Below are 26,359 nucleotides of genomic sequence, written 5' to 3' on the forward strand. Positions count from 1 at the left end.
TGTGGATGAATTAAATTAATTAAAAGTAATTTCAAAAATATCTCAAAGTGAAAAGTGAAGTTAGTACTGACAAAAGTATCTGGCTTCATTTGTTTGCAGATATAGGCGGATTAACCATTTGGGCAATTGGGCGAGTACTCTAGGTGTCAGTGCCCAGGGGAACCAAATAATCTTAATGCAGATTGTCGCACTAAGTTTGGTTAAGAAATTCAACTAAATGTATGTATTTGTAATTGTTACTTAGTGTCCAAACACATCATCAAATAGTAGTGACTCATATAACAGCTGTAAATTGTTTGAAATCAGAGGTCAGACTTTTATTTTGGTCTGAACAGGATTCATTCCAGTGGGATGATTCATTCAATAAATGTGTATTTACTTTTCTAAAGGTAATTCTATCGGCACTGTCAGCAGTATTCAGTTGATGGAGGTCTTAACTGTCAGAAACTGCCCCTGCTTAAGCTGTGTTTATGGACTTGTGCACATTTTTGTGTGTGTGTTTGTATATTAGTGCATCCCCACAAACAGATAAATGTGCCACTGCGGCATTTTCCCCAACACAGACGTGGCTGCTAGTCCACTGAGAGATGCCCAATCTCCCTGGGAATGGAAGGAGCTTCCAGGGGAGAGAAAGAAGAAGTTATTTTTATTTCCGCATCTTTTACTGGAGGCCTGAAAGACTCCTTTTTGCTGCTTTCTCTTTGGGGATGGATAACTGTCCCAGAACGGCACTGTAGCCCCTGAAAGCCTAAATTCAGCACCAGGAGAGGAGAGCTCACAGATGCTCGTACTAACACATATCAGCTCCCCCTGGCTTACACACGCACACACACACACTCACACACACACACATACACACACACACAGGTGTGCAGAGTAGTTATCAATGAGTAGAGCAAAAGATAGGAAAAAGAGAGGAGGAGACACAAAGAGTAGCATCAAGATGAGATGAGACAAAAGAGAAGAGACAATATAAGCTCATAAGATGAAGACCTGGTGAAATGAGTTGAGATGAGATACAGTAAAAGGGGAAAAGGGATTAGACATAAATGACACAAGCTGAGACCAAACGAGAAGTGAAACAAGATATCAAGATAAGACAAGAAATAGAGATGAGATGAGAAGCATTGAGACAATTGAAAAAGATGACACAAATTAATACAAGATGAGAACCGAATTAAAGTGGAAAGATGTGGGGGAAAAATCATGAATTAAGACATGATAAGATGAGACAGTAGAAAGAGATGAGACAAATTAACAAAACAAGAGGGCAAAATTAAAAAAAGCAATGAGAGCAAATGAGAGGAGAAGCGTCAAGATAAAACCACAGGCAGCGATGAGATGAAATGTTAAGAGAAGTCTTGAGACAAAATAAGAAGGATTTAGATGAGAATGAAATGACACAAAATAATGAGAAGAGAAGCATCAAAATTAGATGAGATAAGACAAGAAATGGAAATTACACAAAAGAAACAGGATGAGAATCGAATAAAAGTCTCAAAACAAGATACGAGAAGAGATGAGACCTGACGAGAATAGACATGACAAGGGAAAGCCAAAACGAGAGGAGAAACATCAAGATGAGAGAAACTGAGATAAGACAAGAAGATAAGAGAAGTATTGAGACCAGAAAGAAATGAAACAAAGATGAGAAGAAAATGATTAAATAGAGATAATGGGATGAGACAAACGAGAAGCATCAAGATGAGACAAAAGAAACAGAGATGAGTCGAAATGATAAGAAAGGCGACAAAGGAAATAAATTCGACAAATTAACACAAAATGAGAAGACAAACAGCGAAGAGAGAAGACAAAATGAGAAATAGAGATGACGAGAAGAGAATAAAAGTGTCGAAACAAACAAGAGAAGAGACTTGTTGCATGCATTCATGACATCACTCTCACCACTGTTTTGTGAGGCTGCTACAGCAGGGAAGGGGTTGCTGGGATACAGGTGAGCGGTCCTGATGCAAAAGAGAAACAGGTCTGTCATCATATGTTGTGGAGAAGACAAACGCTCAACAGCTCCCTCGCGGTCTCGTCTGCGCTAAAGACTGCTTGATTCATTGGCCCAGAGTGATCAAAGAGAGGAAGAGGGAGATAGAGGGAGAGCGGACAGGGGCAGATGGAATGTGTAACAGAGATAACAAGGTTTAGACTCCATCGGGCTACATGTTGATTCCACAGGCTGCAGTCTGAATGGCTCAGAGCCCGGTGAGGAAAAAACACTACATCAGACCTGCAACAGGAAGATGACGACTCACTTATGGCACACTGACACAGCTAAAATACACACCGTAAACTGCAAGTCAAGCATACTTGCTGCTGATAAACATGTTATACACAAGTAGACCATTTTCTTTCTTCAAATTCTTGTTGGTCCTGGAACTTATTAACAATCAGATTTTAGGGTGAGGGTCAAGCATAGGGTTTGGGTTAGGTTCCTTGAACAGCAACCAGTCCTTGTCCACTGATTCACTAAGGGTTATGTTGGGATAATGATGAGGGTTAGCACATACATACATACATGCAGGGCTTGACATTGACTTTTTTGCTCACCAGCCACTGTGACGAGTGGTTTTCCAAAGTTACCACTCAGCATTTTCACTGGCCACAATTTTGACATTGATACCATATAGATATTTGTAAAAATGATCTCAATTTGGCAGCAGATATATTAGGCTGCTGTCAATTTAAGAACTGACACACAGATCCATTATACTGTTATTCATCTTTCTCAACTGTTTACGTTCACTTCAAACATCATTTTTTTACTCACCAAGACAGGCATTTTGACATTATTTTGTGTGTATTTGACTGTTTAAGCGCAATAAGCCGTGAAAAAGAACTCAATTTAGTACGGAGAAGCGGTGTTATGTGCTCACACCCAAAAGCTGCGGGATTGAGTAAAATGATGCGCAATCCTAAGACGAAATTCAAGCCCTGTAACACCAACAATATTCATCTGAAGCAAATTAAACGAGTGAATGAGGGAGGCTGGTTTGTCAACTCGTTGTCGGAGAGATGTGATTTAGAAAGCACAGCTGGAATCGTGTCTGCAGAAAATGAGTATTGGAAGCGTTTCAGATATTTCAGTATCGATATGTATTGAAAAATCTATATTTTAGACAACACTCCATTGCAATTTATTATTTCACTTAATTATTTCAGATGCCTTAAAATTTGACATATATTATACATAAATTTCAACCCGCAAAAGTGGCTATAGTAGGAGTGATTGTGTTACACACCACTGCTGAAATCCACCCGCATTTGGGTTAATGTCAAGCCCTGCATACATACATACATGCATACATACAAACATACATAAATGTATTTATTAAAATTACAAAATTATTTTTTTACAAAGTATTATTTGTATCATTAGCATTAGAGTATTTATTAGTGTTTTTGATTATATTATCATTCATTTATTTAAACTATTAATATAAAATGATTAAACTAATTATGAATTATTTAATTATTATAATTGCAAATGTATTTATTGCTAAATGACTGCATTGAATTTTTTTCTTATCACAAAGTACTTTTATTTGTATTTGTTTATTTATTTAGTTAGTTCCAGAACCAAAAGAATATGTTGCTCTAGTAACTAGCATGCTGCTAGATCACAGTGCGTTTTCCGTGCGCATCAGTGTCCTTGAGCTGGGAAAGTTGTGTGTGGGTATGGCGATAGTGTGTGGTGCATGTGAGTTCTGTGTCACCTCTGTGTTGTGCGGATACAGAGGCAGCTCATACATCAGTGGAGACAGGCCGTGTGGTGAGTGTCATGGAAGTAGACAGAAGACAAATTTGCGCACACACACACTCTCGCTTTCTCTCTCTCTCTCTCTCCCTCTCTGTACCCCCTTCTCTCTGTATTTTTAGCAGCATCATCACTTCCCTTCATTGCCCACCAATGACTCAAATGCTCATCGCCACTCTGGGCCGTTGACCTTCACGCCAGCCGATGCGTGCACCTCCATCCATAACGCACCGCTGTCTGAAGCGTTATTGAGTAATCAGAGCCGCTTTCTCTAACCGCATGCCGCAGTGTTGGGGCGGTCTGAGGAGTCAGGCAGCATCCATAAACATCACCCCACTACCACCGAAAACACATCGATTGCCTAAGACAGTTTTAACTGCATGCTTCCTGATGTAGCTTAGGGATCTTAAAGAAAACATAAAACTGCATTAATTTCCATAATGTGATGTATTTTGGATTGAAACAGAATGTTCACTTGCACATTATGTAGAGCAGGACTTTGTTGTATCCATCAGGATGTTTTATTGGATTGTGATTGTTTAGCTATTATATTATTGTTAATATTGTTTTCCACAACCCACAAGGCTTTTAATCAGCAGAAAAGAAAAGTAATTTCAGAGGCAAATTTATTACATTTTCATGCAAAAAAAAATAAAAAATGTTTATGAGTAATGTAAACTCATGGATAATGCACAATAATATCATGGACATCAAGTTAATAAAAATGATTTTAATTTCACATTATTTTTTAAACAGAGTTCACCCAAAAATGAAAATTCTGTCATCATTTACTACCCTTATGTTATTCAAACCTGTGTGACTTTTTGTCTTCATAGATCACACGTAAAATCACTAATATTGTGAAATACTATTACTATTTAAGTAACTTTTCTATTTATTCCTGTGATGCAAAGCTGAGTTTTCAGCATCATTACTCCAGTGTTCAGGGTCACATGATCCTTCATAAATCATTTTAGCATGATGATTTGGTGCTCAAGAAACATTTCTTGTTATTATCAATGTTGAAAGCAGTTGTGCTGCTTAATGTTTTTTTTTTAAAGGAAATTGTAATAGATCAATAGAACAGCATTTATTCATAGAAATCTTTTGTAACATTATAAATGTCCTTACTGTCACTTTTGATGTAATGCATAAATATATACTGACCCCAAACCTTTGAATGGTAATACAAGTCTTCTGAAAGCATGACAGCTTTGCATGAGGAAAGTAACTATTCATACACATACGGTGCACTTTTATGATGATACTGAGGAAATGAAGTCATGCAGGTTTGGAATGACATGAGGGTGAGTAAAGGATGACCAAATTTGCATCTAAGTTGCAAACAAGATGAAGAGTGCTGCTGTGTTTAGTTATATGTGTGTGTGTCAGACGAGCAGCTTTATTCCACATTGTCATTGTGTCTCTGAGGTGACCTCGACATGTCATCTCACGGCAGTCTTGAGGGACATAGAGACAGTGAGAGAAAGAGGAAGCTGGACTTTGACACTGCACCAACATATGGTACATAGGAAACAGGAAGCATATGGCGTGTATGGTGTATTCCTGGTTCGGGAGCAGCAGGAGTTGTAGTCTGGAAGCTGGTGACTCTCAACAGACTGTTTAGGTCAAGAGAAGTCGCACCAAGGGTAAAGGGACACAAGTTCACTTCGGTACGGCGGGCTGGAGGGGAGAGCGTTCGCGCTGGCACACATTAGAGTGCAAGATCTCTCTAAAGAGGAGAGAGTGCGTGTGAAGGACGGCTTTCATCTCCTATCTTCTCCTCTGTTCATCGTTGTCCTTGTCGGTTTTGATTGATGTGTTTCATTTCTGGCACGGTGGTCAGCCGATCGCATGCACACGAACCCCCTCATCCAGTGCTAATGTTAGCAGCGCTAATGTTAGTCCACCGCTGCTCTGGCTAACCCGTACTGTCCATCTGCAGCTGGACCTCCTCTCTGTTCATGTGTGTCCCTGTCTAACAAAGGGCCTTCTCTGAAGTAAAACTTTCAGTCTGTAACCTCTATCATTGACTGATTGGCTTCCAACACATCAAGCGCCGTCAGTAAAAAGAAACGATGACCGCTGACGACCCGCAATAAAAGAGGCTCTTGAAGGTATTAGATTGATTTCAGCTCAAAAACTGTTTATAATCATGACATTTGAAGTGGTTGCATTCGCTGATACCAGTAATCAATGATGCCACATGTGGCGAGTCTTTGAACCGGACATGAGGATGTGTGCTACTTTAGAGTGGAAAGAAAGAAAAAACAAAGCTTACTATTTCATAGCTGCAAAGACAATTATGCCATACTGGCATACAAATAAACAATCTCCATTACAGACATCAAGGATTTTCTGATCTCAAAGGAAAGAAAGGAGGATGTGAAAAAGTTGGATATAAAAGATGAACAGTATGAAAATACATCAAGAGAAAGTGCCGATATGATCTCACCTGGGACGTGCGATAGCGTTGGACCCCTGAGTGTGCTAGAGACAGACCTGAAATACGTCAGAATGTCTCGTAATGAAACCAGAAGAAGAGACAGAGATGGAGGGAACGAGGGAGGCGGCCATAATGAAGACAGAGAGATAGGGCGAGTGTGTCTATCTCTGTGTGCCATTGATCTAGCTCGTGATTTCAGCTGCCTCTCATTTCCTGTCGCTAATGTGAATGGATGAGCCTCTAGGCACAACACACACATACACAGACTGCATACAAAAACAGCATACCACAAGCTCCTCTCTTTGTGTCTTGATAAGCAGGTTTGCAGAGCACCAGCCATTCCTGCACTGTATTGAGCTCTGCACTGAAAAACTCTTATCAGATGTGTTTGTGGCTCTGTTTCTCATATGGTTACTGTCTCTATTTTTCTCTAAAAATGAACGGGGGGTGAATCTCATGAAAATTGTCAAGATGTCCAGTTTACATTTGACCCCATATCAAAATAAATAAATAAGAATGTGTGTTTGTTTGGCAATGAAGCCTACTTTTAGTACCATTTTTTTTTTTTTTATTACAAATAGGCAAATTTTCCTTCCAGTTCTCAAATAATTATTCTTCTGATTTTGGTATGACCTGGACTTTTTTTTTTTTTTTTTAGACTGGCAAAATACATTTTCACTCAGTACATGTTACTGTGCATATAGCCTAAATGATAGATTTAATGCATGTTTGTGTTCTGAACATAGGGGTGAGTGACGAACAACCTTTGGAGTGCAGGCAATGAGCTTTCAGTTGCATCATTTAGTTGGGCTGGGCCCCTGGAGGAAGTGTGTGTGTATTTGTGTGAGGACAGTGCTTCTCTGATGGATTAGGATGCTATTGATGGCTGCCTCACTCATTAACTGTGTATTTGAACTTGCCCCTCTCTCAAGAGACAGAGGCCAAGGCTCTATTGAAACACACATGCATATATACACAGAGCCCATGGGAATCTCCCAGTGCTTTGTAGTTCCATTTCAAAGCCTTTTGACCAGGCTTCTTATTGGCATTGACTCTACCCTGTAGCCTTACCCTATTCCATTTCCCACTCCATAACACATTTCTGATGTAGTCTAGCTATTACTGTAAAAAAGTGATGTATTCAGGTATGTCCATTTCTGACTGATGTCAGCTGAACAGTTATAATCAGTGTTTGTTTATTAGTAACATGTTACTCTTTATAAAAAATTGCATTGAATTACTTTTTAAATTAATATGGAAATTGTTCATTCACATTTGCATATCGTTTTCTAACCATCAGCTGACAGAGACTTGCAGACATGAAATGGCAAACTTTGCTGTGTATTAAAGGTGTGGTATAATGCCCCTTTTTACAATATGTAAAATAAGTCTCTATTGTCCCCAGAGTGTGTATGTGAAGTTTTAGCTCAAAATACCCCACAGATAATTTGCTGACTCGTAGGTCACATAACAATGACAACATGGCAAATGTAGTACGTCCTGATTGCATTCATACTACACACATTCCTACTTTGAAGAACATAGTTTATAACGTTCATGAAGTTTGTTCCTCATTAATGTATCTATTCAGACAGTATATGATTTTGGACATAGCTAGGATCGTGTTTTCTTTAACCTTGTGTAGTTTTTTTTATTAGGATTAGGGTGTTGGTATCTGCCTCATTTGACTAGCTTCATTAGCATATGACTATGCATGTTAGTATCAGAACCTATTCATTCTTAGTAGTAAAAACAGCATGTTTGCTTCTTTTATTGTAAGCGTCAGTGAGAATGCTAAGTTGTTATTGTTAATGTGTTACTGTTTCAGATGAGATGTTGGAAAAGGGTGAGGGTTTTTTTTTTCTCTTTTCTTTTACAGTAGGTTTCGTAAACCAATTACAAATGCCGTCCAGGATAGTCTCAGCTTACAATTAGTGTCCTAATTGAGGTCAGTCTTGTTAATTTAGCGGGAAATTAGAAGAGCTAATATGCGTTTATTATGGAGGCCAAAGGAGACCGCAAAAATAAGGTAAGGGAAAATTACCTTTTAAGTAATATGAGGTCTCTTTTGCGCTCTAATTATGGCTGTGTAATTGTGTGATATGTTGAGTGGAGGTGTGTGTGGATGGAGGGATAGGATGTCCTGGATTCTGCCGTGTGTTGTGGTATGTTAGAAAGGTGACCTGAGAGTATGTCCCTCAGCTCAATGACACACACACACACACACAATGCCTGGAGTGTTTTTGTGAGATTGCGAGATTCTCTGTCAAGAATTGCCAAGCGAGTCAAGGAGCATTTTCCCACATTCGTTGTTTGCTGATCGGACAGATTTTAGCAGGGAAAGCTTCCACGAAACGCACAACTCTGAATTCTCAAGAAAGTGCCTGTCAGAGGAACTATGCAGATGAATTGCACATGGACTCACTCAAGGCATGAAAGAATTTAGCTGCATGCCACTCATAAGTGTGGACGCTAGAAGCTGTTAGCATGTGTGATGAAAGAAAGAAAGAGTGAGAGGGAAAAAATACAAACAGATGAAGGTATGTAGACAGAGTTGCTGCTTCTTTATGAAAAATGTATTTGCTTGCCTACAGAGAAATTCATGCAAGAGCCCAGCCTCATATATAACATCTGTAGGGAAATAAGCGCATGTATTCTTTATGATGAGCAGATATGAAGACATCTCTTTCCTCTTGTTCACTTCATATTTAACATCTTAGGGAGCAATAGTGCTTATAAAATGTGTGGCCGTGAGATTTATTTTGGTTTCTAGCAGGCCCGCATGGACTCGGAACTCGGCAGAAACTTCCACATTTCCTTGTATGTTCAGTTTTTTAGCTAATGAGCTAATGTTATTATACTGTCAGCTATTAATAAGACATCAGCTCCATTTAACCCTTGTGTTATGTTGCGGGAAAATTTGACCCGTTTAGATTTTCTAGTTGTTGGAAATACTGGTTAACCTATGTTTTTTTTCTTGATATTTTGTGACTTTTTCTCATTTATCATCATGAAAGTTTCAACATGCTGGTGTTTTTTGACATATACAAACAAAATTACTGTTCCTTTCGTGATGTTCGCGGGTCAATTTGACCCGCATATTTTAACGCTCTAAGGCAACTGTACGGACCCAAAATAATAACATTTCTTGGTTATATTTTGTTATTTTATTTTTTTACTACCTTATGAAGCTAAAAAATTTGGTTTTCCACACTTATTTCAATACAGAAAAATATTTTGTCAGCCACAGATGGTAAAAATTACCTATCATTTATTTTTTCAAGCTACCTGAAATAATATTAAACCTTTTTTTTTTTTTTTGATATTTTGTGACTTTTTCACATTTATCATCATGAACATGCATGCAAAGTTTCAACATGCTGGTGTTTTTTTTTTTACATATACAAACCAAATTACTATTACGTTTGTGATGTTCGCAGGTCAATTTGACCATCATAGGCAGCTATTCAAAAGCAACTGTACAGACACAAAATAAAAACATTTATTTTATGTATGTCAGGGCATCAACTCCAGTTCTAAAGTGTAAGTGTATCTAAAAGTGCTCTAACCCAAACCAAACACACTTGAAAAAGCTAAATCATGGTGTTCAGAATTAATTGCAAATTACAAATGAAATTTTTTGACAGACACAGATAGTAAAATAAGCTCTCATTAATATATTCAAGATATCTGAAATATATTGAGACTTCGACATAGACAGCAGGAAAAATTATGATGTTCTAAGCAAAAAAAAAAAAAAAAGTTAAAAAAATGTATATGCAAATATATATATATAAATATAACGTATATTCAAATTTTAAATAGTTTTAAAAAATGGTTAAAAAACATTTTCATTAAATCATATCTTAAGATATATATTTTGTGGAATATTTGACAAATGTTGATATTAAAAGTTTACAGTTTGAAGCTGAATCTTTGTTGTTTTTCATAGTGTGAATTTTGAGGAATTGTATTGAATCCAATGCGGGTCAATTTGACCCGGACCATAAGGGGAGTGCACAGAATTCCAACATAACACGAGGGTTAACAGATATTTCCCCCAAAAATGTGAAAATGGTGTGTGTGTGTGTGTGTTTGTGTATCTGCTGTCCATTGTGTTATTTATAGCCATGTCTCGGGGTGAGGTTGGTCCTGGCCGTCCACTCGCATGTGACTTACTTTCCACTCGGGCCAGAAGCAGCTCAGCCAACACCAGCATAGTACACAGGCATATGGATCCGTTCTAGCAGAGAGAAACCTGCCACCTGCTTATGACTATATGTGTGTGTGTGTGGTCACAGAGGTCTAATCGGTGATGACAGGTGCGGCTGAATCATAGAGGGACATCTTGCCAGACCTACTTCAATATGCACATACGTCCGCTGACTTTCTCTTTTTCTGCGTCTCCCGCTCATGCACACAAATAAACAGACGGGAACTGCCAAGAGCTTCCTCCAGGTCCCTGTCACGTAACTGTGCCTTAAGGACAACCTTAAACCCGTTTCAGCGGCCCAGCTTCACACTTGTTCTGTCTCTCTTCTATCTCTGTTCTATAGCATTTCTCTCACCCTATGTCGTTCCATTGTTCCCTCAATGCATTATCTCTCCTATTTTTTCCTTGCTCCATCCCTTCTTTCTCTCTGTGCAAGGTAACCTTGTAGCAGGGCTGTTGTCATGTCAGGCCAAATTTTGAATTCTGGAATATTCCAGCTGTAAACATCTGCCACAGTATAATTATGGTGCAGACAAGACAGCACACATGCATACACATATCTATCTATCTATCTATCCATCCATCCATCCATCCATCCATCCATATCGTTTGTACAGGTGAATTAAACATCAACACATCTATATTATGCATTGATTTAATCATACACATTTCCTCACAAAGCTGAGCCTTTCAGTGAATATTCATCAGGAGTCTGAGAATAAAGCTGTTATCTATAGCCTGATCTGCACACATGCGTAAAATAGCAGACAGCTTAATGTTGTGCAAAATGTGCGTGAAGACAGAAAAGGAGATGCTAAAACAACCGTTCATTTTAACGTCAGTGACTATCAAGCAAGCCATCAGCTTTGGTTCTCTTTTCCTCTCACGCTCATTAGATTGGTCTCATTCCCTCGCTGTTGTATTGAACACCCGTCACTTCATGCAGTCAAGATTTAACTCAATACTGCCACCTACTGGTCCAGAATATATTAGGCTTACGCTGCACGCACATACACACAGCATGGAGGGCAGATATCCAGAGTGTCTGAGCTGCAGTTAATCTGTCTGAGTCCCGTCTCTCGATGCTTTCAGTTATTGTAGTTCAATGATTTGTTTGTTAATTATTTAATCGATCGAAAAATTTGCATTCAGTCGCTCTCGACACGCACCATCAGAACAGAGAGACAAATGAAGATATAAAGAGAGAGATATTGAAGGACAGGAGGTTGAGGAAGATCAAAGGAGTGGAAACGTTAGAGGTGAAGGAGTAGATTGAAAAGCACGGAGAGAGGAGTGGAGGAGAGAAAGGCTATCTCAGTGTTTGCTCCAGACCGTCTGAAACAAATAAAAGAGCTGACAGAGACAGCAGAGACACACTTAGAGTGTCAGCGCTTTCCTTTAACTGAGAAAGAGGCAGAGAGAGAAAGGGAGAGGTTTAGAGAGAGAGAAAAGGAGAGGGAGACTATGTCTGAACGCAGGCAGATGGGGAGATGGAATTTGACAGAAGAGAAAATTGATTTTCTGGGATGAGATTTAGGTGTGATAGGCAAGCAGAGGAAAGGTGAGAAGAGGGGTGGAGTCACTAAGACAGTATACCTGTAAATCCTGTAAATCTCCACCTGCTGGATCAAAACCACAAGATGCAAAGAGAGAGAAAGGCAGGCAGAGAGAACGTTTACAATGACGAAAATGAACCAGAAATCGTTAGTTTGCAAATAGATTTCGTGATTTCCAGTGACAGAGACAGTTGGCGATGTGATGTGTAAATGAGCAATGACATGATACAGCGCCAACCAATCAGAGTGCAGAAAGTGATCCACTACCTGATACAGATGGATACTGAAATCGTGTAGGAACACCTGCAAGAAAACAACAGCACAGCAACTTGGCAACTTCCAGCAGTTTAATCGTTGTTAGTGTGAACAGGGCTTTACAGAGCGAGACGGGCATAGAAATAGTGAGATAGAGAGTGAGACAGGCAGATTGAGGGGTTTGTAAAGTCTTACCATGATAGGATGAATGTGAGAGATGGATATAGTTAAGGAGAGGGTGAAACAGTGAGGAAAGAGAGAGACAGGTAGAGAGGCATAGTGAAGTAAATTGAAAATACAGTGAAATTGAGAATGGAGGTAGGGAGAACGTGAGACAGAGACAGAAGAGAGTTAGACAGGCAGAGAGATAGTGAGGTAGAGAGTGAGACAGGTAGAGAGATGTTTTTGAGAAAGGGAGAGATAGATTGAGATAGAAAGTTAAAGGAGAACTCGGCAACTCTAGCGAACTCTAGTCACTTCTTCGCTGATTTTCCCTTTTGTTGTCGCATGTTTTCCCCACGAGCTCCCCCTATAGCTGTGGGGGGGCGTATATGTCACAACACGGTCGTAAAAAACTCACTTGCGGCGGCCTCCTCCCCCTCTCTACCGCTGCTCATGTGCGTTTGTTTTGATCGGAGCAAGCCAACTGAATCGTGTGGAGCTTTGTCTACCGAGGTGGGGTAATCTGGTAATACATCATACATGCGTGTGTGTTTATGTTGAATTGCCGTAAAGCGATTCGTGTTTCGCGCTCGTTCTCGTTCTCGCTTCTCACGAGACTTCCAATTTCTATTTTGCCGGGACGGTAGTCCCCAAGTTGCAAGGTTGGTTTTCCGCCTGGGAACGCTGGGGGGAGCGGGGAAAGTCACCAATATCACCAGAACAGGTTGTTTAACCATCCAAATGATTTCTAGACAGTTTTATTAAGTTAAAAAAGTTACCAAGTTCTCCTTTAAGAGTCCGACAGACAGAGATGGAACGGAATATAACTGAACTGAATTGAATTGAGATACAAGGTAGAGAGAGTAAAGGACCTTGCACACTGAAATTTTTGCAAGTTAAAAAATAAATACGACCTCATTTTGTCAATCACGTTTACATACTGGCACCGAAACTTTCATACGTCATAAAAAAATTCGGATCGAAAATTTCAGACTCAGTGTGCAAGGACCTTAAGACAGGCAGAGAGCAAGGTATACGGACAGAGAGAATGAGAAACAGAGATCGTTTGAAAGGCAGAGCGAGTGAAACAGATAAAGATAGAAAGAGTGAAAGAGACAGTAGCGAGATGAGAGAGAGGTTTATGAAATCCTGCCATGATAGGATGAGGGTGGGAGATGGATTTAGTCATGGAGAGATAGTTTGAGATAATAAGGGAGCGAGTCAGACAGGAAGAGAGAATGAGATACTGGAGGTAGAGAGTGAGACAGGCTGGGAAAGAAGAACAGAGTGAGACCGGGAGCAAGGTATACAAGTAGAGAGATAATGAGACAGACAAAGTGTGAGACAGGGAGAGAGTTAGACAGGCAGAAAGATTTAGACTGAGAAAGGCACCGAGAGTGCCAGACGGACAGAGAGAAAGCATATTCACTATTCTAATAGTGTGTGCACATTTGCACTATGGATTCGCAAGTTAGTAAAAGAATCGTGCAGTAAAGGAATTCACAAATGAGGTCACACATGAGAGTAACACAGCACCTCCATATGAACCTCCTCCTGTGACTCAGACTACTGAGGCAGTGATGGCTGCCGTCTCTGATGACTCACAATCTCACACAATCTCAGCCCGTCTTTACCGCCACTGTGAAGAACAGATGACGCAGACACACAGGAGCGAGAGATAAAGCACAAGAGCTTCCTCTCTCCTGCGATTCCTGCGCCACCTCTGGAGTTCAGCAGACTAAGCGCTCCTCTCTCTTCTGCTTGTGATAAAAGTTTCTTGGCAAAACTAGAAAGGACGCGGGTCGGGAAGAGATTCAGCTGACGAACTGCAAAGAGACCTTGGAGCGAACAGACCAAAATAAGCTCCACAGGCATGAAAAAGAAACAACAGCCCCGCAATAAAAAGAGGAAAGATAGAGAGAGATCTGCTTTCTTTCAGCTGTCACTCAGATTGTCGCTGAATCATGCCAGCTTGACATGAAAGCTCTGAATGCTGTCAGGTTTCTGCTGCTTTTCTGTCTACGCATTTGTTAACTTTTTTTTAACCTGTTGAGGTGCGAGTAATTCCTACAGACGTGGGTCTCGCCGCCTGCTTCTCTTTCTGTCTGTGTCTTTAGAAGCGTGTCTACATCATTTCCTCAGGGCTTCATTGATTGAATGACTGAAGAGACGCACACACACACACAGTTAAAGTGATTTTGCCAGTCATATAATTTACTAGCAGAAAATCATTTTGTGGCACTTTCAATGAAGGCTCTATATTACATTACACATTTTTTGAATTTTTTATAAATAGTAATTACTTATAAACAGTTATAATACAAATGTATGGCTGTCTTTAAACACTACAAATCATTAGTACATAAAACATCAGTACAGCAGACATTTGGTGTTAATCTTGTGCTGTTATACATTATGCTATTTAAAGACCTGACAATTATTACAATACTGCAATCATTTACAAAGACATGCAATGAATTATTAAGTGTATTATAATTTATTATAATGCCTTATATTGCATTGAGTATTGTATACTGTACAAGCTTTACAAAAGGCAGTAAAAGAAATCTTTTTTGTGGCATTTTTGCACTTATTTTGTGGGAAATATGTAGAATTCTGTTGAACATAATCTGGTAATATTGCAATATATGCATGTCATTATTTAATATTTAATATATTCAATAAATAAATGTGCAAGGTGCGGGGCATGTGCTAAATTTAGCTGTTCAAATCTGGTGTAAAAGGAGTTTTATTATATTGAGTTATTGCTATAGTCAGAGCAATTTTTTTAATTTTTCCAATAAGAGAAAGCCCAGACTGGTTTTATACAAACACACAGCGCTGTGACATATATCAGACTGAGGATCAAATGCAAGTGTCCTGTGAGTGGCAGATGGCTCCTCAGTCAGTCAACATCAATCAGCCAGGCAATCAATAAAAATGACTAGGCCTGTCTGTCTTTTTTTTTTTTTTTTCTCAGGGAAAAAATAAACCACTTCATCTTACAGCCTCTCTCTGTCTGTACTAGGTTTAACAGATCAATATTATACATTTTAGACTTCGTATTTAGTTTTGAATCATTTGTGCTCTTTGTGAAGCAGCAGTAGCCTACAGAGTAGCCTTTGCAGTCCTCGAGCTTTTCATTTTCTTGCTACCTTTCTTTTCACATACCTGCACTGTTTACACTCTTTCTTTCTTTCTTTCTTTCTCTCTGTTGCTCTCTTTCTCTCTCAGCCATGAATCTGTTGGGGCTGAACTGGCAGCTGAAACCTGTGGTTGGTCCCATGCTGAACAATGGCTTGGGAGCCGGACTGCCCAGCAACAGTGATGTAGCAACAGCGCCCTCTGGAGGCAGAGGTGAGCAGCACAGCCTCACAGCATGCTGTAGTCCTGCACGCTCTTTTCCATAAGGACGACGTCGAGATTGACAGAAAAACACAACGGGAAAAAGGTCTATAAACTAGATTCAGGGGGGGGAAATCAGTTGTGCTGAAACCTCCATGCCCTGTATATCAATTTGTTTCCAGCTTGTACCCATTTAGTTTGATTTGTGTTTAGTAATTTGCTTCTCTGTCGCACACTGAGGTCCCATCATGACAGCACATTTATGCCCACACACACTTCTCTGCCTGCTTCCACGATCGACAAAGGACATTATTCTCCGGGCTTCATTTCTGCGTGTGACAAGAAACCAAGTAACCATGTGATTAGGTAGAGCAGCAAGGTATTGTGGGCCAGTGATGCTGTAAAGGTGATTATTTTTCAAAAATAGTGGTGAAACAGTAGCCCATGTTACGCAACGAGAAACATGTCAAAAGGGCTTTCGCACTGCGAGTAACCCTCGTGATATCGTCATTCTAAGCCTTGCTTTTAACCCTAGGTAAAGGAACGTCTTACTCTTGTAATTTGGAAGCGAAGTTAGCACCACTTTAATATCCTGGGTTATAAAACCCCTGCTTTTGCGGTGTTAATTCCCCCAAACTTGTACAGTGTGAAACAATGTTAGCAATGTTGGCAAGATGCTTGACAACACACACCAAATTGCATTCTTTGGATTTGCATGCTTTGGGCAGTGACAGAAACACATGCGTTATGACTGCTGTCAAATGGTGACTGAAAAAACCCTTCATCTGGAGTGAACAAGAGACTCCAAATGTTTTATTCTTACCTTTATAGAAAGAAAGGGAAACATTTGATAGTAGCCAACAGTGAGTGATAAATGAGGATGTGCAAAGCTAGAGCCTTTTATGTAAACAGTTTGTGTGCGCTGTTCGTCCAATCAATGACACTGACACAGCAAATATGCAAATAAGAACGTTAACACTGGCTTAACCCTCTATGGTGTATCGTCATTATTAAATGACGCAGAGAAAATTGCATTTGAAATACAATAATAATATTCAGTAAAACAAATATTAGAAATAACTAACATTAAATAAATAACATTTTAGCATTATCATATGACATCCCCTTCAGCCACTAAAATTAAAACATATGTGCCATGTGCTTGACATTTTTGACAACAAGGAAGTTAAGGAGACAATGGCTGCATCAGAAATCGCATACTTCCCTACTACTGTATAGTAGGCAAAAAACAGTATGAGACAAAATAAGTATTCACAGAGGATTTACGAATGAAATAATGCTCGCTGGTAGGTCAAGTGATGATGACAGTATGGTGAACGTAGAACGTCCAGATTACAGTCATACTATATAGGACGTAGCCTACTGTTTTAGAGGTCGTGAAGTAATTACTTGTTCAAAATAAGTACCTAGCCTACTCAAGAGAGTATGTGATTTCAAGTATGCTGTAAAGCCTCCATTGTGAGCTCATTTTACACTAAATACATATAAAAGTATTATTATTTATTTTTTATATCATTGTACATCCAAATGTGTTCTCTTAAGTTTTTGGTCATTTTTTAATACAGATTTTGGAAAATCAATAACTCAAAGACCAACAAATCTGTTTGTTATGCAATAAATGACAAAGTCCATTTAGGGGATACATATTTTCTGTGTAGCTGCCACTATTGTTCATTACTGGAAGGCAGTATAATAGCTGTTTTGCTTGTGTTTTAAGTTGATGTTAATAATTTTATAGAAGCTGAAGCTACCTTTTCCAGAGAGTATTGATGATAGTGACGGCAGTGCATCAGAAAATATGGTCTTAGTAAGAAAGGAAGAAGTTGAAGATCAAGAAGGATAGAAGCAGTAAGGATGATGGCAGAGATGAAGAATAGAAGTCATAGATTGTTGAGAAAGTGAGGCATTTGGGTATATTATCCTATGCCAGTTTGGAAGATGTGATCCACACTACAACCAGAGGTCAGGAAAGACTCACAGGGATGCTCCAAAAATGAAGACTAACAGGTCCATATCGAGTTACATGTGGAAAGTGTGGGCTACACTGAAAAAGAAGAGTCTTATTGACTTTCACCTGTGCTACAATCATTGATAAGAAATTCCAAGAAATAAACAATGTTGATTTTTGTTTTTTAGTTTTTTTCTAACACTAAGACATGGTTTCACTATTTTCCAGGCAGCGAAGTTGCATCTGAATTTGTGTCAAGTTTTTGACATTTTCACATGCAGGTTCCAAATTAAATAGTAGCACAAGATGAAATAGAATGGTACTAAATGCTTTTTAAAGTTTTTGAAACACTAACACATTTTCACTACTTTTCAGAAAGTGAAAATGTATTTGAATGTGTGTTTCAGACAATTTGCCAAAAATAGTTTACCCTAATAGGACTAAGTCAGTTTTAAATGATGAAACCTTAAAAAAGGTCAAAGGTCAGATATAGAAAACTAATTTTGGAGAATAAATGTATGTAAAATATAAAGTCTTTTTTTTTTTTTTCTAGCTGTGATTCCATAATTAGTCCCATAGAGGGCTTAAGGAATGTACAATGTAAAATGTCAGTTTATGACTACCCAGGATTAATTGTTAACCCCAGGTGAAGTATGAGCAGAGAGATTTTTTTTTTTTTACATGACCTCATTATGCACATTTAATCTGCGAATGGTGTTCAGTTATCATCTTAGACACATAAAATTTAGCATTTTTAATTCAATTTTGTGTAAAAACAATATTCTGTAGCAGTCCGATCAAATAATTACTCCAGAAAAAGATGTTAGGGGTCATATGATTATTTTTAATGTTTTCTTTTAACTTTAGTGTGTAATCTGTTTGTGTATAATATCTGCAAAGTTTCCGTCATCGTCTCCCGTTACATTTCCGACACACGCTTGAGGGTCTGCAACGCACTGGGTCAGCTGGCCAATCAGAGCACTCTGAGCTTTTTGGAATGTGTTTATCCTATTCTATTAACCCAATAAAGAAAATAATGAACTTTTAAATATTTTGGAAACAGAAGGTCAACAGAAGTTGTTTATTGTATTCTGTACAAATTGTGCTGCAAACTTTTTCCCAGATATAGTAGATCATACAAGTATTACTGTACATGCATAACACAGTATTCATTCGGTATACTGCAGATATTGTAGTATGTAGAGTAGTATGGGAGGATATTTAATCGCAGCCAGCATAATCCCACATAATTAGCACCTCCTCATAACCTACTGATAACTCTAATTGAAAGTTTGATTGCTGGAAAAATCAAAGTTGATTAACATTGCAAGTAACAACCCATTGCTTCACCTATATCTTTTCCCCAGCTCTCTCTGGCTGTCTCTTTCTTGATCTCACACGCTCACAGATTCATAGGAAGTGTCCTAGAAAACAACATCACCTCTGTATGAAGGACAACACAGCTTTTTTTTTTTTTTTTTTTACAGCAGGCAGTGGCTAGTCATGTTTGAAAACACATACACACACACAGAGAGAGAGAGAGAGAGAGAGAGAGAGAGAGAGAGAGAGAGAGAGAGAGAGAGAGAGAGAGAGAGAGAGAGAGAGAGAGAGAGAGAGATGTTCTGTTACAAAACCTAGTGAGCAGCAATAGAGACAGCATTGTAAATCAACATAACACAACAAAGTGAAGCTACTTAATTAGTCTACCTTCTTTTTATCAAGGCAGCATCACATAAAACTGACTATTTTACCAAATATTTGCATGTTTGGTGCAATTTGTTCATGATAATATAGCTGCATTAGCTTAGTAACTTCTTTACTAGTGTGCTCCAGATTGCAGATGCAGTCTAAGAAGGCAGCTGCCAATGTAAGTAGCTCTGCGGCATTTGAAACGGAGTCGATACATATGAACACACCTATCTCTGTGATTACTGTGGATTATGTGGCGTGAAAGTTTGCTGTGTTTTTGTTTGAGTGTGTAGGTAACAGAGTGAGTTTGTGAGCTTTGAAACAGCTCTTCACCTCAAGTGCTTCAATCTCACCTCCTCAGCATGTCGCTTTCAATTTCATCCATACAGATATGACTTCTCTCTCCCTCTCACTCTTTCTTTTTCTCACATACAAACATAATGTATTCCACATAACAGTGAGATTTCATTAATCATACATACACAGACAAAGCTGCAATGAGGCTATCAGGCAGATTTTGCTGATTGCTCTGTATCAGTAGCATAACATAATAAGTTTTGTCATTTTGCTGTGTCTGGTGGTTGTTGTTGCTTTTTTTCTCTCTCTCTCTCTCATCCTCTACTGCGTCTTTGTGTAGGCCTATAACTGTTATCCTACCTTATTGTCTGGCATATTGTGTTGAGATGCTCGAATCTGAGCTTCTGCGGGATGATTTGATGCTCTGGTCTGATCTGTGAAATGATTTGTGTGTGCTTCTGCCTGCTGGCTACATTAGCTTATGATTGGCCTCTCTGCACTCGACTGGATTCTGTTATGGTACTTGATGCTGTGCTTAGACACTCAGATTCAAATGCGCTATCTCTACGTTAGCTCTGATTCGAAACCTACTAGGCTGCCTCTATGGGAAACTATTTGTGTATGCTTTTTGTGTCCAACATATAAAAAATAATTAAAAAAATAAATAAAATAGGTTCTACTCTAAAGGGGGTCGCACACCGGACGAGAAGCGCAGCGCCACATCTTTAAAATTCGAACACATTATTCTCTCTGAGTGTACACACACCGGCGGCGCCCAGCAACGGCTCAGGACCTTGTTCAAAATCCTGCCGCGCCACAGAGCGCCATTTAAATAGTTTTATATTACATATACATTTATTTGTCTCAAATCGTAGTTAATGTATACTACTGACTTCACCCTGTGCTGCAATATACATTTAGTTTTACATTCATTTACATAAATCAGCTGCTTGAATGAAAATTGATGATGTTATCGGAATTTCAGGTGATATTCTCAATTCATTCAGGTAACGGACGCTCTGAGGTAAAGTGTTCAGACTACAGACTTAGCAACGATTGTATTTAATTGTACAGTACAATCATAACAAAGTACAGACATTGTCTTAATTCCATAATGTCCTCTTACATAACAATATTGCTGGCCATAAACTGAGAAAGTGCACGTCCGGTAGTGTGCGATACCTAGAGTTGTCCTAGACGCGGCGCTTCTTGTCCGGTGTGCGACCCCCTTCAGTTTGGAGTCAGTAAGATTTGTTTTTAACGTTTTAGTCTCATTTGCTCACTAATGCTGCAAGTAACTGATAGAAAATAGTATTACTGTTTAAAATAACTGTTTTGTATTTTAAAGGTGATAATAATGGCCATTTTCACAAGATGTAGTTTTTGTGTGTGTCCCTTTAAATGCAAATGAGCTGCTGCTCCCCGCCTCAGAAGACTGACGATCCTTTATGCAATAACAAAACACGCGAATAATCGCACTCATCCAAAATCTCAGAAATAACCAGTATGGAGAGACTCGGGAAGAGATTGCAACTTTTAGACTGCACCTGTCCTGTACCTTTCTTAATGGTTAGTGGATACATGTATGTAATTGTGGAGTTACATTGATTCATCTCATCGACTTGCATTTACTGTAAAATTAAACTTTTACACAAATTGACACAGTTCCCTGAGGTCTTTATAAGACACCTGTGACATTGTTTTGGTCAAATAGTTTTCAGTGCTCGTCTGTGCAGCCAACGACAGAACAGTTTGCATGCTCTGCTCGAACTTTTGCCATTGCGTTAGAACTGGTTTAGCTGCTACTGCTAGCTACTTAACTTAACATTACTGCTAGTCGCTTGCGAAAGCAAATGGCGGCGGCGTGGGTGGAAACGTGCAGATTAAAGGATTAGTTCACCTCAAAATGAAAATTTCCTGATAATTTACTCACCCCAATGCCATCCAAGATGGTTATGTCTTTCTTTCTTCAGTGGAAAAGAAATTACGTTTTTTGAGGAAAACATTTCAGGATTTTTCTCCACACCACAGTTGCTCGTCTTGTGCTGTTCTGCGACGCGCCACGCATTGCGTCATCACGTTGGAAAGGTAACCTTCATAAATCAGAAGGGGAGCGATGCTTGCAGAGAAAGGCTTACCAAAACAAAGTTACTGGGTTAATTGCCACTTTTCATGTTTTCTGATCAGGAGTCAGATTTTCATGTCTTACCTTTAATATATTTTACAGTGTAATTTATTGTAATGTAAGTTCAAAAGAAGAAAATCTTTTGAAACATTATAAATGTCTTTATCACCACTTTTGATGATGTCCTTCCTGAATAAAAGTATGGTTGCCTACCAAAAAAAATTAAATAAATAATAATAATAATAATCTTATTCACCCCAACTTTTGAATGCTAGTCTATAAAAGCACATTATGGATTACTTTATGTTGTTTTATGCAATTCCAAGAAGTAGGAATCTTAATAGGGGTTATGCGGAACGCCCAACGTTCGAACCGGAAAACAGGTATAAGCATTTCCGGTTAGCACTACCATACGCATCTGCAGCGGTAGGTTATCTCTGAGGTAACTTATTTGTCGCTTTTTTAGAATACAATTCTTATTTCTATTTTAATTAAAATGTCACGAATGCTTAAGTATCAGAAAAAAAATTTTTTATAAAAAAATAAAATGCAGTCTTCATTTGATTGTTTTAATCGTCTGCAAGCAAATATAAAAGGTTAAACTACTATGATAGCATACAAGTCTAAACTAACTTACTGATAGTTAGCTGTAGGCTACATCTGAAATGGATAGAATGGGTAGCTCCTGTAAACACCGGCTATAAAAGGTCGCCATTCCTACGCTGTGTTTACCTCAGTAGCTGACGACCGGAAGTAGTTATATCTGTTTCGTAGAACCCGGAAGTATGTTGCGCATAACCCCTATTGCTCTTTTTTGCCAATTCTAAGGAATCAGACCCAGAATGCACTGTAAAATATATCCCAAATGGCAGGCGAAGTGAAATAAATTTTGATTATAGATACTGTACATTTCATGACATACTGGAAAATATAGCTAAATAAATAAATGATCAGTAATAATTAAAATAGACTATTTGTGTGCAATGCAAATTTACATGTATATTTTTTATTTATTAGAGATGTGTATAACTCAGTGTACAGCATTCCAAATGAGTCACTTATGCCATTCTGTTCCAGTGAGGATGTTAGGCTACCTGCAGTCAGTGACATGGCTCACTATGTTTTGGAACCGATCTATTGTGTTTTGTTGTGAAATAAAGCTGGACTATTGCTTCAGCCACAGTCGCAGACTGATCGCTCCTTCCCTAAGGAAATTCTCATCCGGCCTCCCTCGCTCTCTATTTTTCCTTTCTTTAGTTCCATTTCTCCTCTGTCCGTGCTCTTACTGTATTAATGAGGGGGGCTATTTCATCTCCTGTTGCGGCTGCTCCGTCCTGATTGTGTTTTCATTGTTCTTTATTTCCTCACCATTTTTCACAGGTTTTCTCTGTCAAGGCTACGGTCTCCAGTGTAGATCTGACCTGATTACAGGGGAGCTGTTTTTCGTGTGTGTGTGTGTGTGTGTGTGTGTGTGTGTGTGTGTGTGTGAACATCACAACCATAGGGACAGAGGGAATCTGTTGCATGCAACCTCCATTTACACTCGGCCATTGCCGCTAGCTACGAGCAAGAGATAGAGAGAATAAAAGACAGAGAGGTAGAGAGCAACCATGGATTTTCCATTAAATGAAAAGTGGATAACAGCTTGTGTGATTATGTTGGTAAACAGGATGGTGGTGTTGACATGCGGTATGAGCCAAAGCCTGAGGGTGGAGAATACACAAACTCTCGCTATAGGAGAGATCTCTCTGTTGGCCTGAAAGTCCACAAACACCAGAGACAGAAAGATAGGAGGAGAGAAAGTGAAGTAGGGGATAAGTGAAAAATCAACTTATAACTTTCAATTTCAATTTCCTTGCAGCACCCTAAGAAAAGAAAAACAACAACCCATGAACCCACTTGTGGAGAATATATATATATACATTATTCCAGTATTCAGTGTCACATGATCCTTCAGAAATCATTTCTGAAGGATCATGTGACACTGAAGACAGGAATAATGGCCATCACAGGAATAAATTACAGTTTAAATACATTAAATAGATGAAGAGATTAAATGGTAATAATATTTCACATATTTAATTTAATAATATTACTGTTCTACTGTATTTTGCAGCCATTAGAGACTCCTTTTAAAAATCTTACTGACAACATTTTTTTATGTTTGGTAGTGTGACATCTTTTCATAATTCCCATGCTACATTTATTTCACTGATTATACTATTTCACTATCACATTATGAGAATAAAGTACTTTATGAGCGCTGTTTCATGTCGACTTTAAGAGTGTAGGTCTTTCTGAAAACCAGATGTCATTCATAATCGTAGAGCCCTCACACATTTGAAAAAATGCTGATATCATGTGACAATTCCAATAAAGCTCAGCTTCTTACAAGGGACATTAACTTTTCATCTTTAGAAGTTATTCCTCTTTTTTTTTCTGCGAGCTGTGTTTGAAAAAAAAAAATAACACACTCAGATATTCAACAAAGAAGCCCCTATTCCCGCTCTCTCGGGCTCTCTGCTTTTTAACGTGATACGCTCTCGGCTTTATTTGTGCTTGGTGGATACAGTGAGGTTATGGTCAAAGAGACTTCAGGAAGCAGCATTTGTGTTTTTCAGTTTCCATCAGATAAGTGTCTCCCAGAGAGAAAGCGCATTTGTGCGGTTTCCCTTTGTTTTCTGTTTTCAAAGCAACTGCCTCTGAATCCATAAACAAGGGGCAGTTGCAACACAGCCGAGGTGAGAGATTGATTTTTGTTTTATTCCTTCCTCTCCGTCTCAGGTCCCTGGGCCACACGCAACAGCAGCATAGATACGGGCAGCCTGGAGGTGGGCAGGCGCGTGACCCAGGAGGTGTCGCCCGGGGTGTTCTGGAGATCCCTGATGCACCTCAGCCAGCCTCAGTTCCTCAAGTTCAACATCTCCTTGGGCAAGGATGCACTGTTTGGGGTTTACATTCGCAAAGGGCTGCCGCCGTCACATGCACAGGTGTTTATATCCATTCTATTTACAGAGAGACCACTCTGTGAAGTCCTTTCAGGAAAAAAAAAAAACACTCTTTCATCACAACAACGGATCAATCAGTCATTGCAAATACATTTTATAAGTCAGCAGGTGTTAGATAAAATCTTTCCTTGAGCTCGACTTCAAAAGTATTTCACTGTTTGATATGTATGAATGCTGTCAAATCACTTGAGATCACAAAAATAAAAATGTCCCCTCTCGTTCTGTGTTTCCCCTCTGTGCAGTACGACTATATGGAGCGTTTGGATGGAAAGGAGAAATGGAGCGTTGTGGAGTCGCCCCGCGAGAGACGCAGCATTCAGACGGTGGTTCTGAACGAGGCCGTGTTTGTGCAGTATCTGGACCCCGGCACGTGGCACCTGGCTTTCTACAACGACGGCAAGGAGAAGGAATCTGTCTCCTTTAGCACAGCTGTTCTGGGTCAGTTACTCACACACGGGTTAAACTCGACATTATACATTTGCTTCCTCAAAACACGCACTATACCTCTCAACTGAGACGCGTTAATAGAGAACGGGAAAATACAGTATATTTAGATGATAGGCAAGCATGTAATCAAATATTCAATATAAAAGTGTTTTATAACAGGCATATATGTTCATAAAGATATATAAGTTAATTGTGTGTACCATTCAAAAAAGTTTTAATACGTTTATTCAGCAAGGACACATTAAGATCAAAAGTAACAAAAGACATTCTCTGAATTTCCTATTCATTAAAAAATCATGATTTATAAAAAAAAAAAAAAAATTTGCACAGATTCCACAAAAATATTAGGCAGCACAAGTGTTTTCTACATTGTTTCTCAATCACCAAATCATCATATTAGAATGATTTCTGAAGGATCATGTGACCCTGAAGACTAAAGTATTGATGTTAAAAATTCAGCTTTGTCATCACAGGAATCAATTACATTCAAATAAACTAAGTTATTTTAAATTGTAATGATATTTCCACTATATTACTGTTTTACTGTAGTTTTGATCAAATAAATGCAGTCTTATAAAAGTATAAAAAGGCATTTCAAAAAATCTTGCCGACCCCAGTCTTTTAAATGGTAGTTTAAAACTAAGTAATGAATGAGAAAACTAAATTGCCCGAAGATAGATATTCAGAACAATTCACACAGACATTTGTTCAGCTTGTTTCATAAATGAGGTCTAATAACAGACCAGTTAATTTTAAAATATGAATAGTTTTTTGTCTGTATAGAATTATAGATGTGTCCTTGCCATCCAGCAAAAGTGAAATAATTAAATAATGTCAATCTATTAATGTTAAACAATTTAATATATATCATCATCCACTTGAAATGAGATAAGCACCTTGTGGCTCTGTTCTATGAATATTCACATGCATGAATTCTGCGAATAAGTGGTGTCTCACCAATTAACCTTGCGCTAATCTACTGTGATATGGCCTACTTTCATTGCCGTGATATACTCATGGCTAATGAAATGGCGTGTGACGCTGTTTGAATGGGTTGTATCAATAATGACCAGAGACCGCC

At 38.7% G+C, this 26,359-nt stretch overlaps 1 protein-coding gene across 5 annotated transcripts in view; it reads left to right on the forward strand.

The window, feature by feature from the left end:
* Nucleotides 1-26,359, forward strand: part of tenm2a (teneurin transmembrane protein 2a) — a 300,779-nt gene that overhangs the window by 240,085 nt on the left and 34,335 nt on the right. For 4 of the 5 annotated variants that reach the window (XM_079892536.1, XM_079892537.1, XM_079892539.1 and 1 more), the window contains 3 exons: nt 15,633-15,755; nt 24,608-24,813; nt 25,074-25,269. In XM_079892536.1, coding sequence (XP_079748662.1) covers nt 15,633-15,755; nt 24,608-24,813; nt 25,074-25,269 — 525 coding nt within the window. The remainder of the gene's footprint in view (nt 1-15,632; nt 15,756-24,607; nt 24,814-25,073; nt 25,270-26,359) is intronic. The other variant, XM_079892538.1, reaches the window with a different exon arrangement.

The sequence above is a fragment of the Squalius cephalus genome (assembly GCF_949319135.1).
Source record: "Squalius cephalus genome assembly, chromosome: 14".
Lineage (NCBI taxonomy): Eukaryota > Metazoa > Chordata > Actinopteri > Cypriniformes > Leuciscidae > Squalius > Squalius cephalus.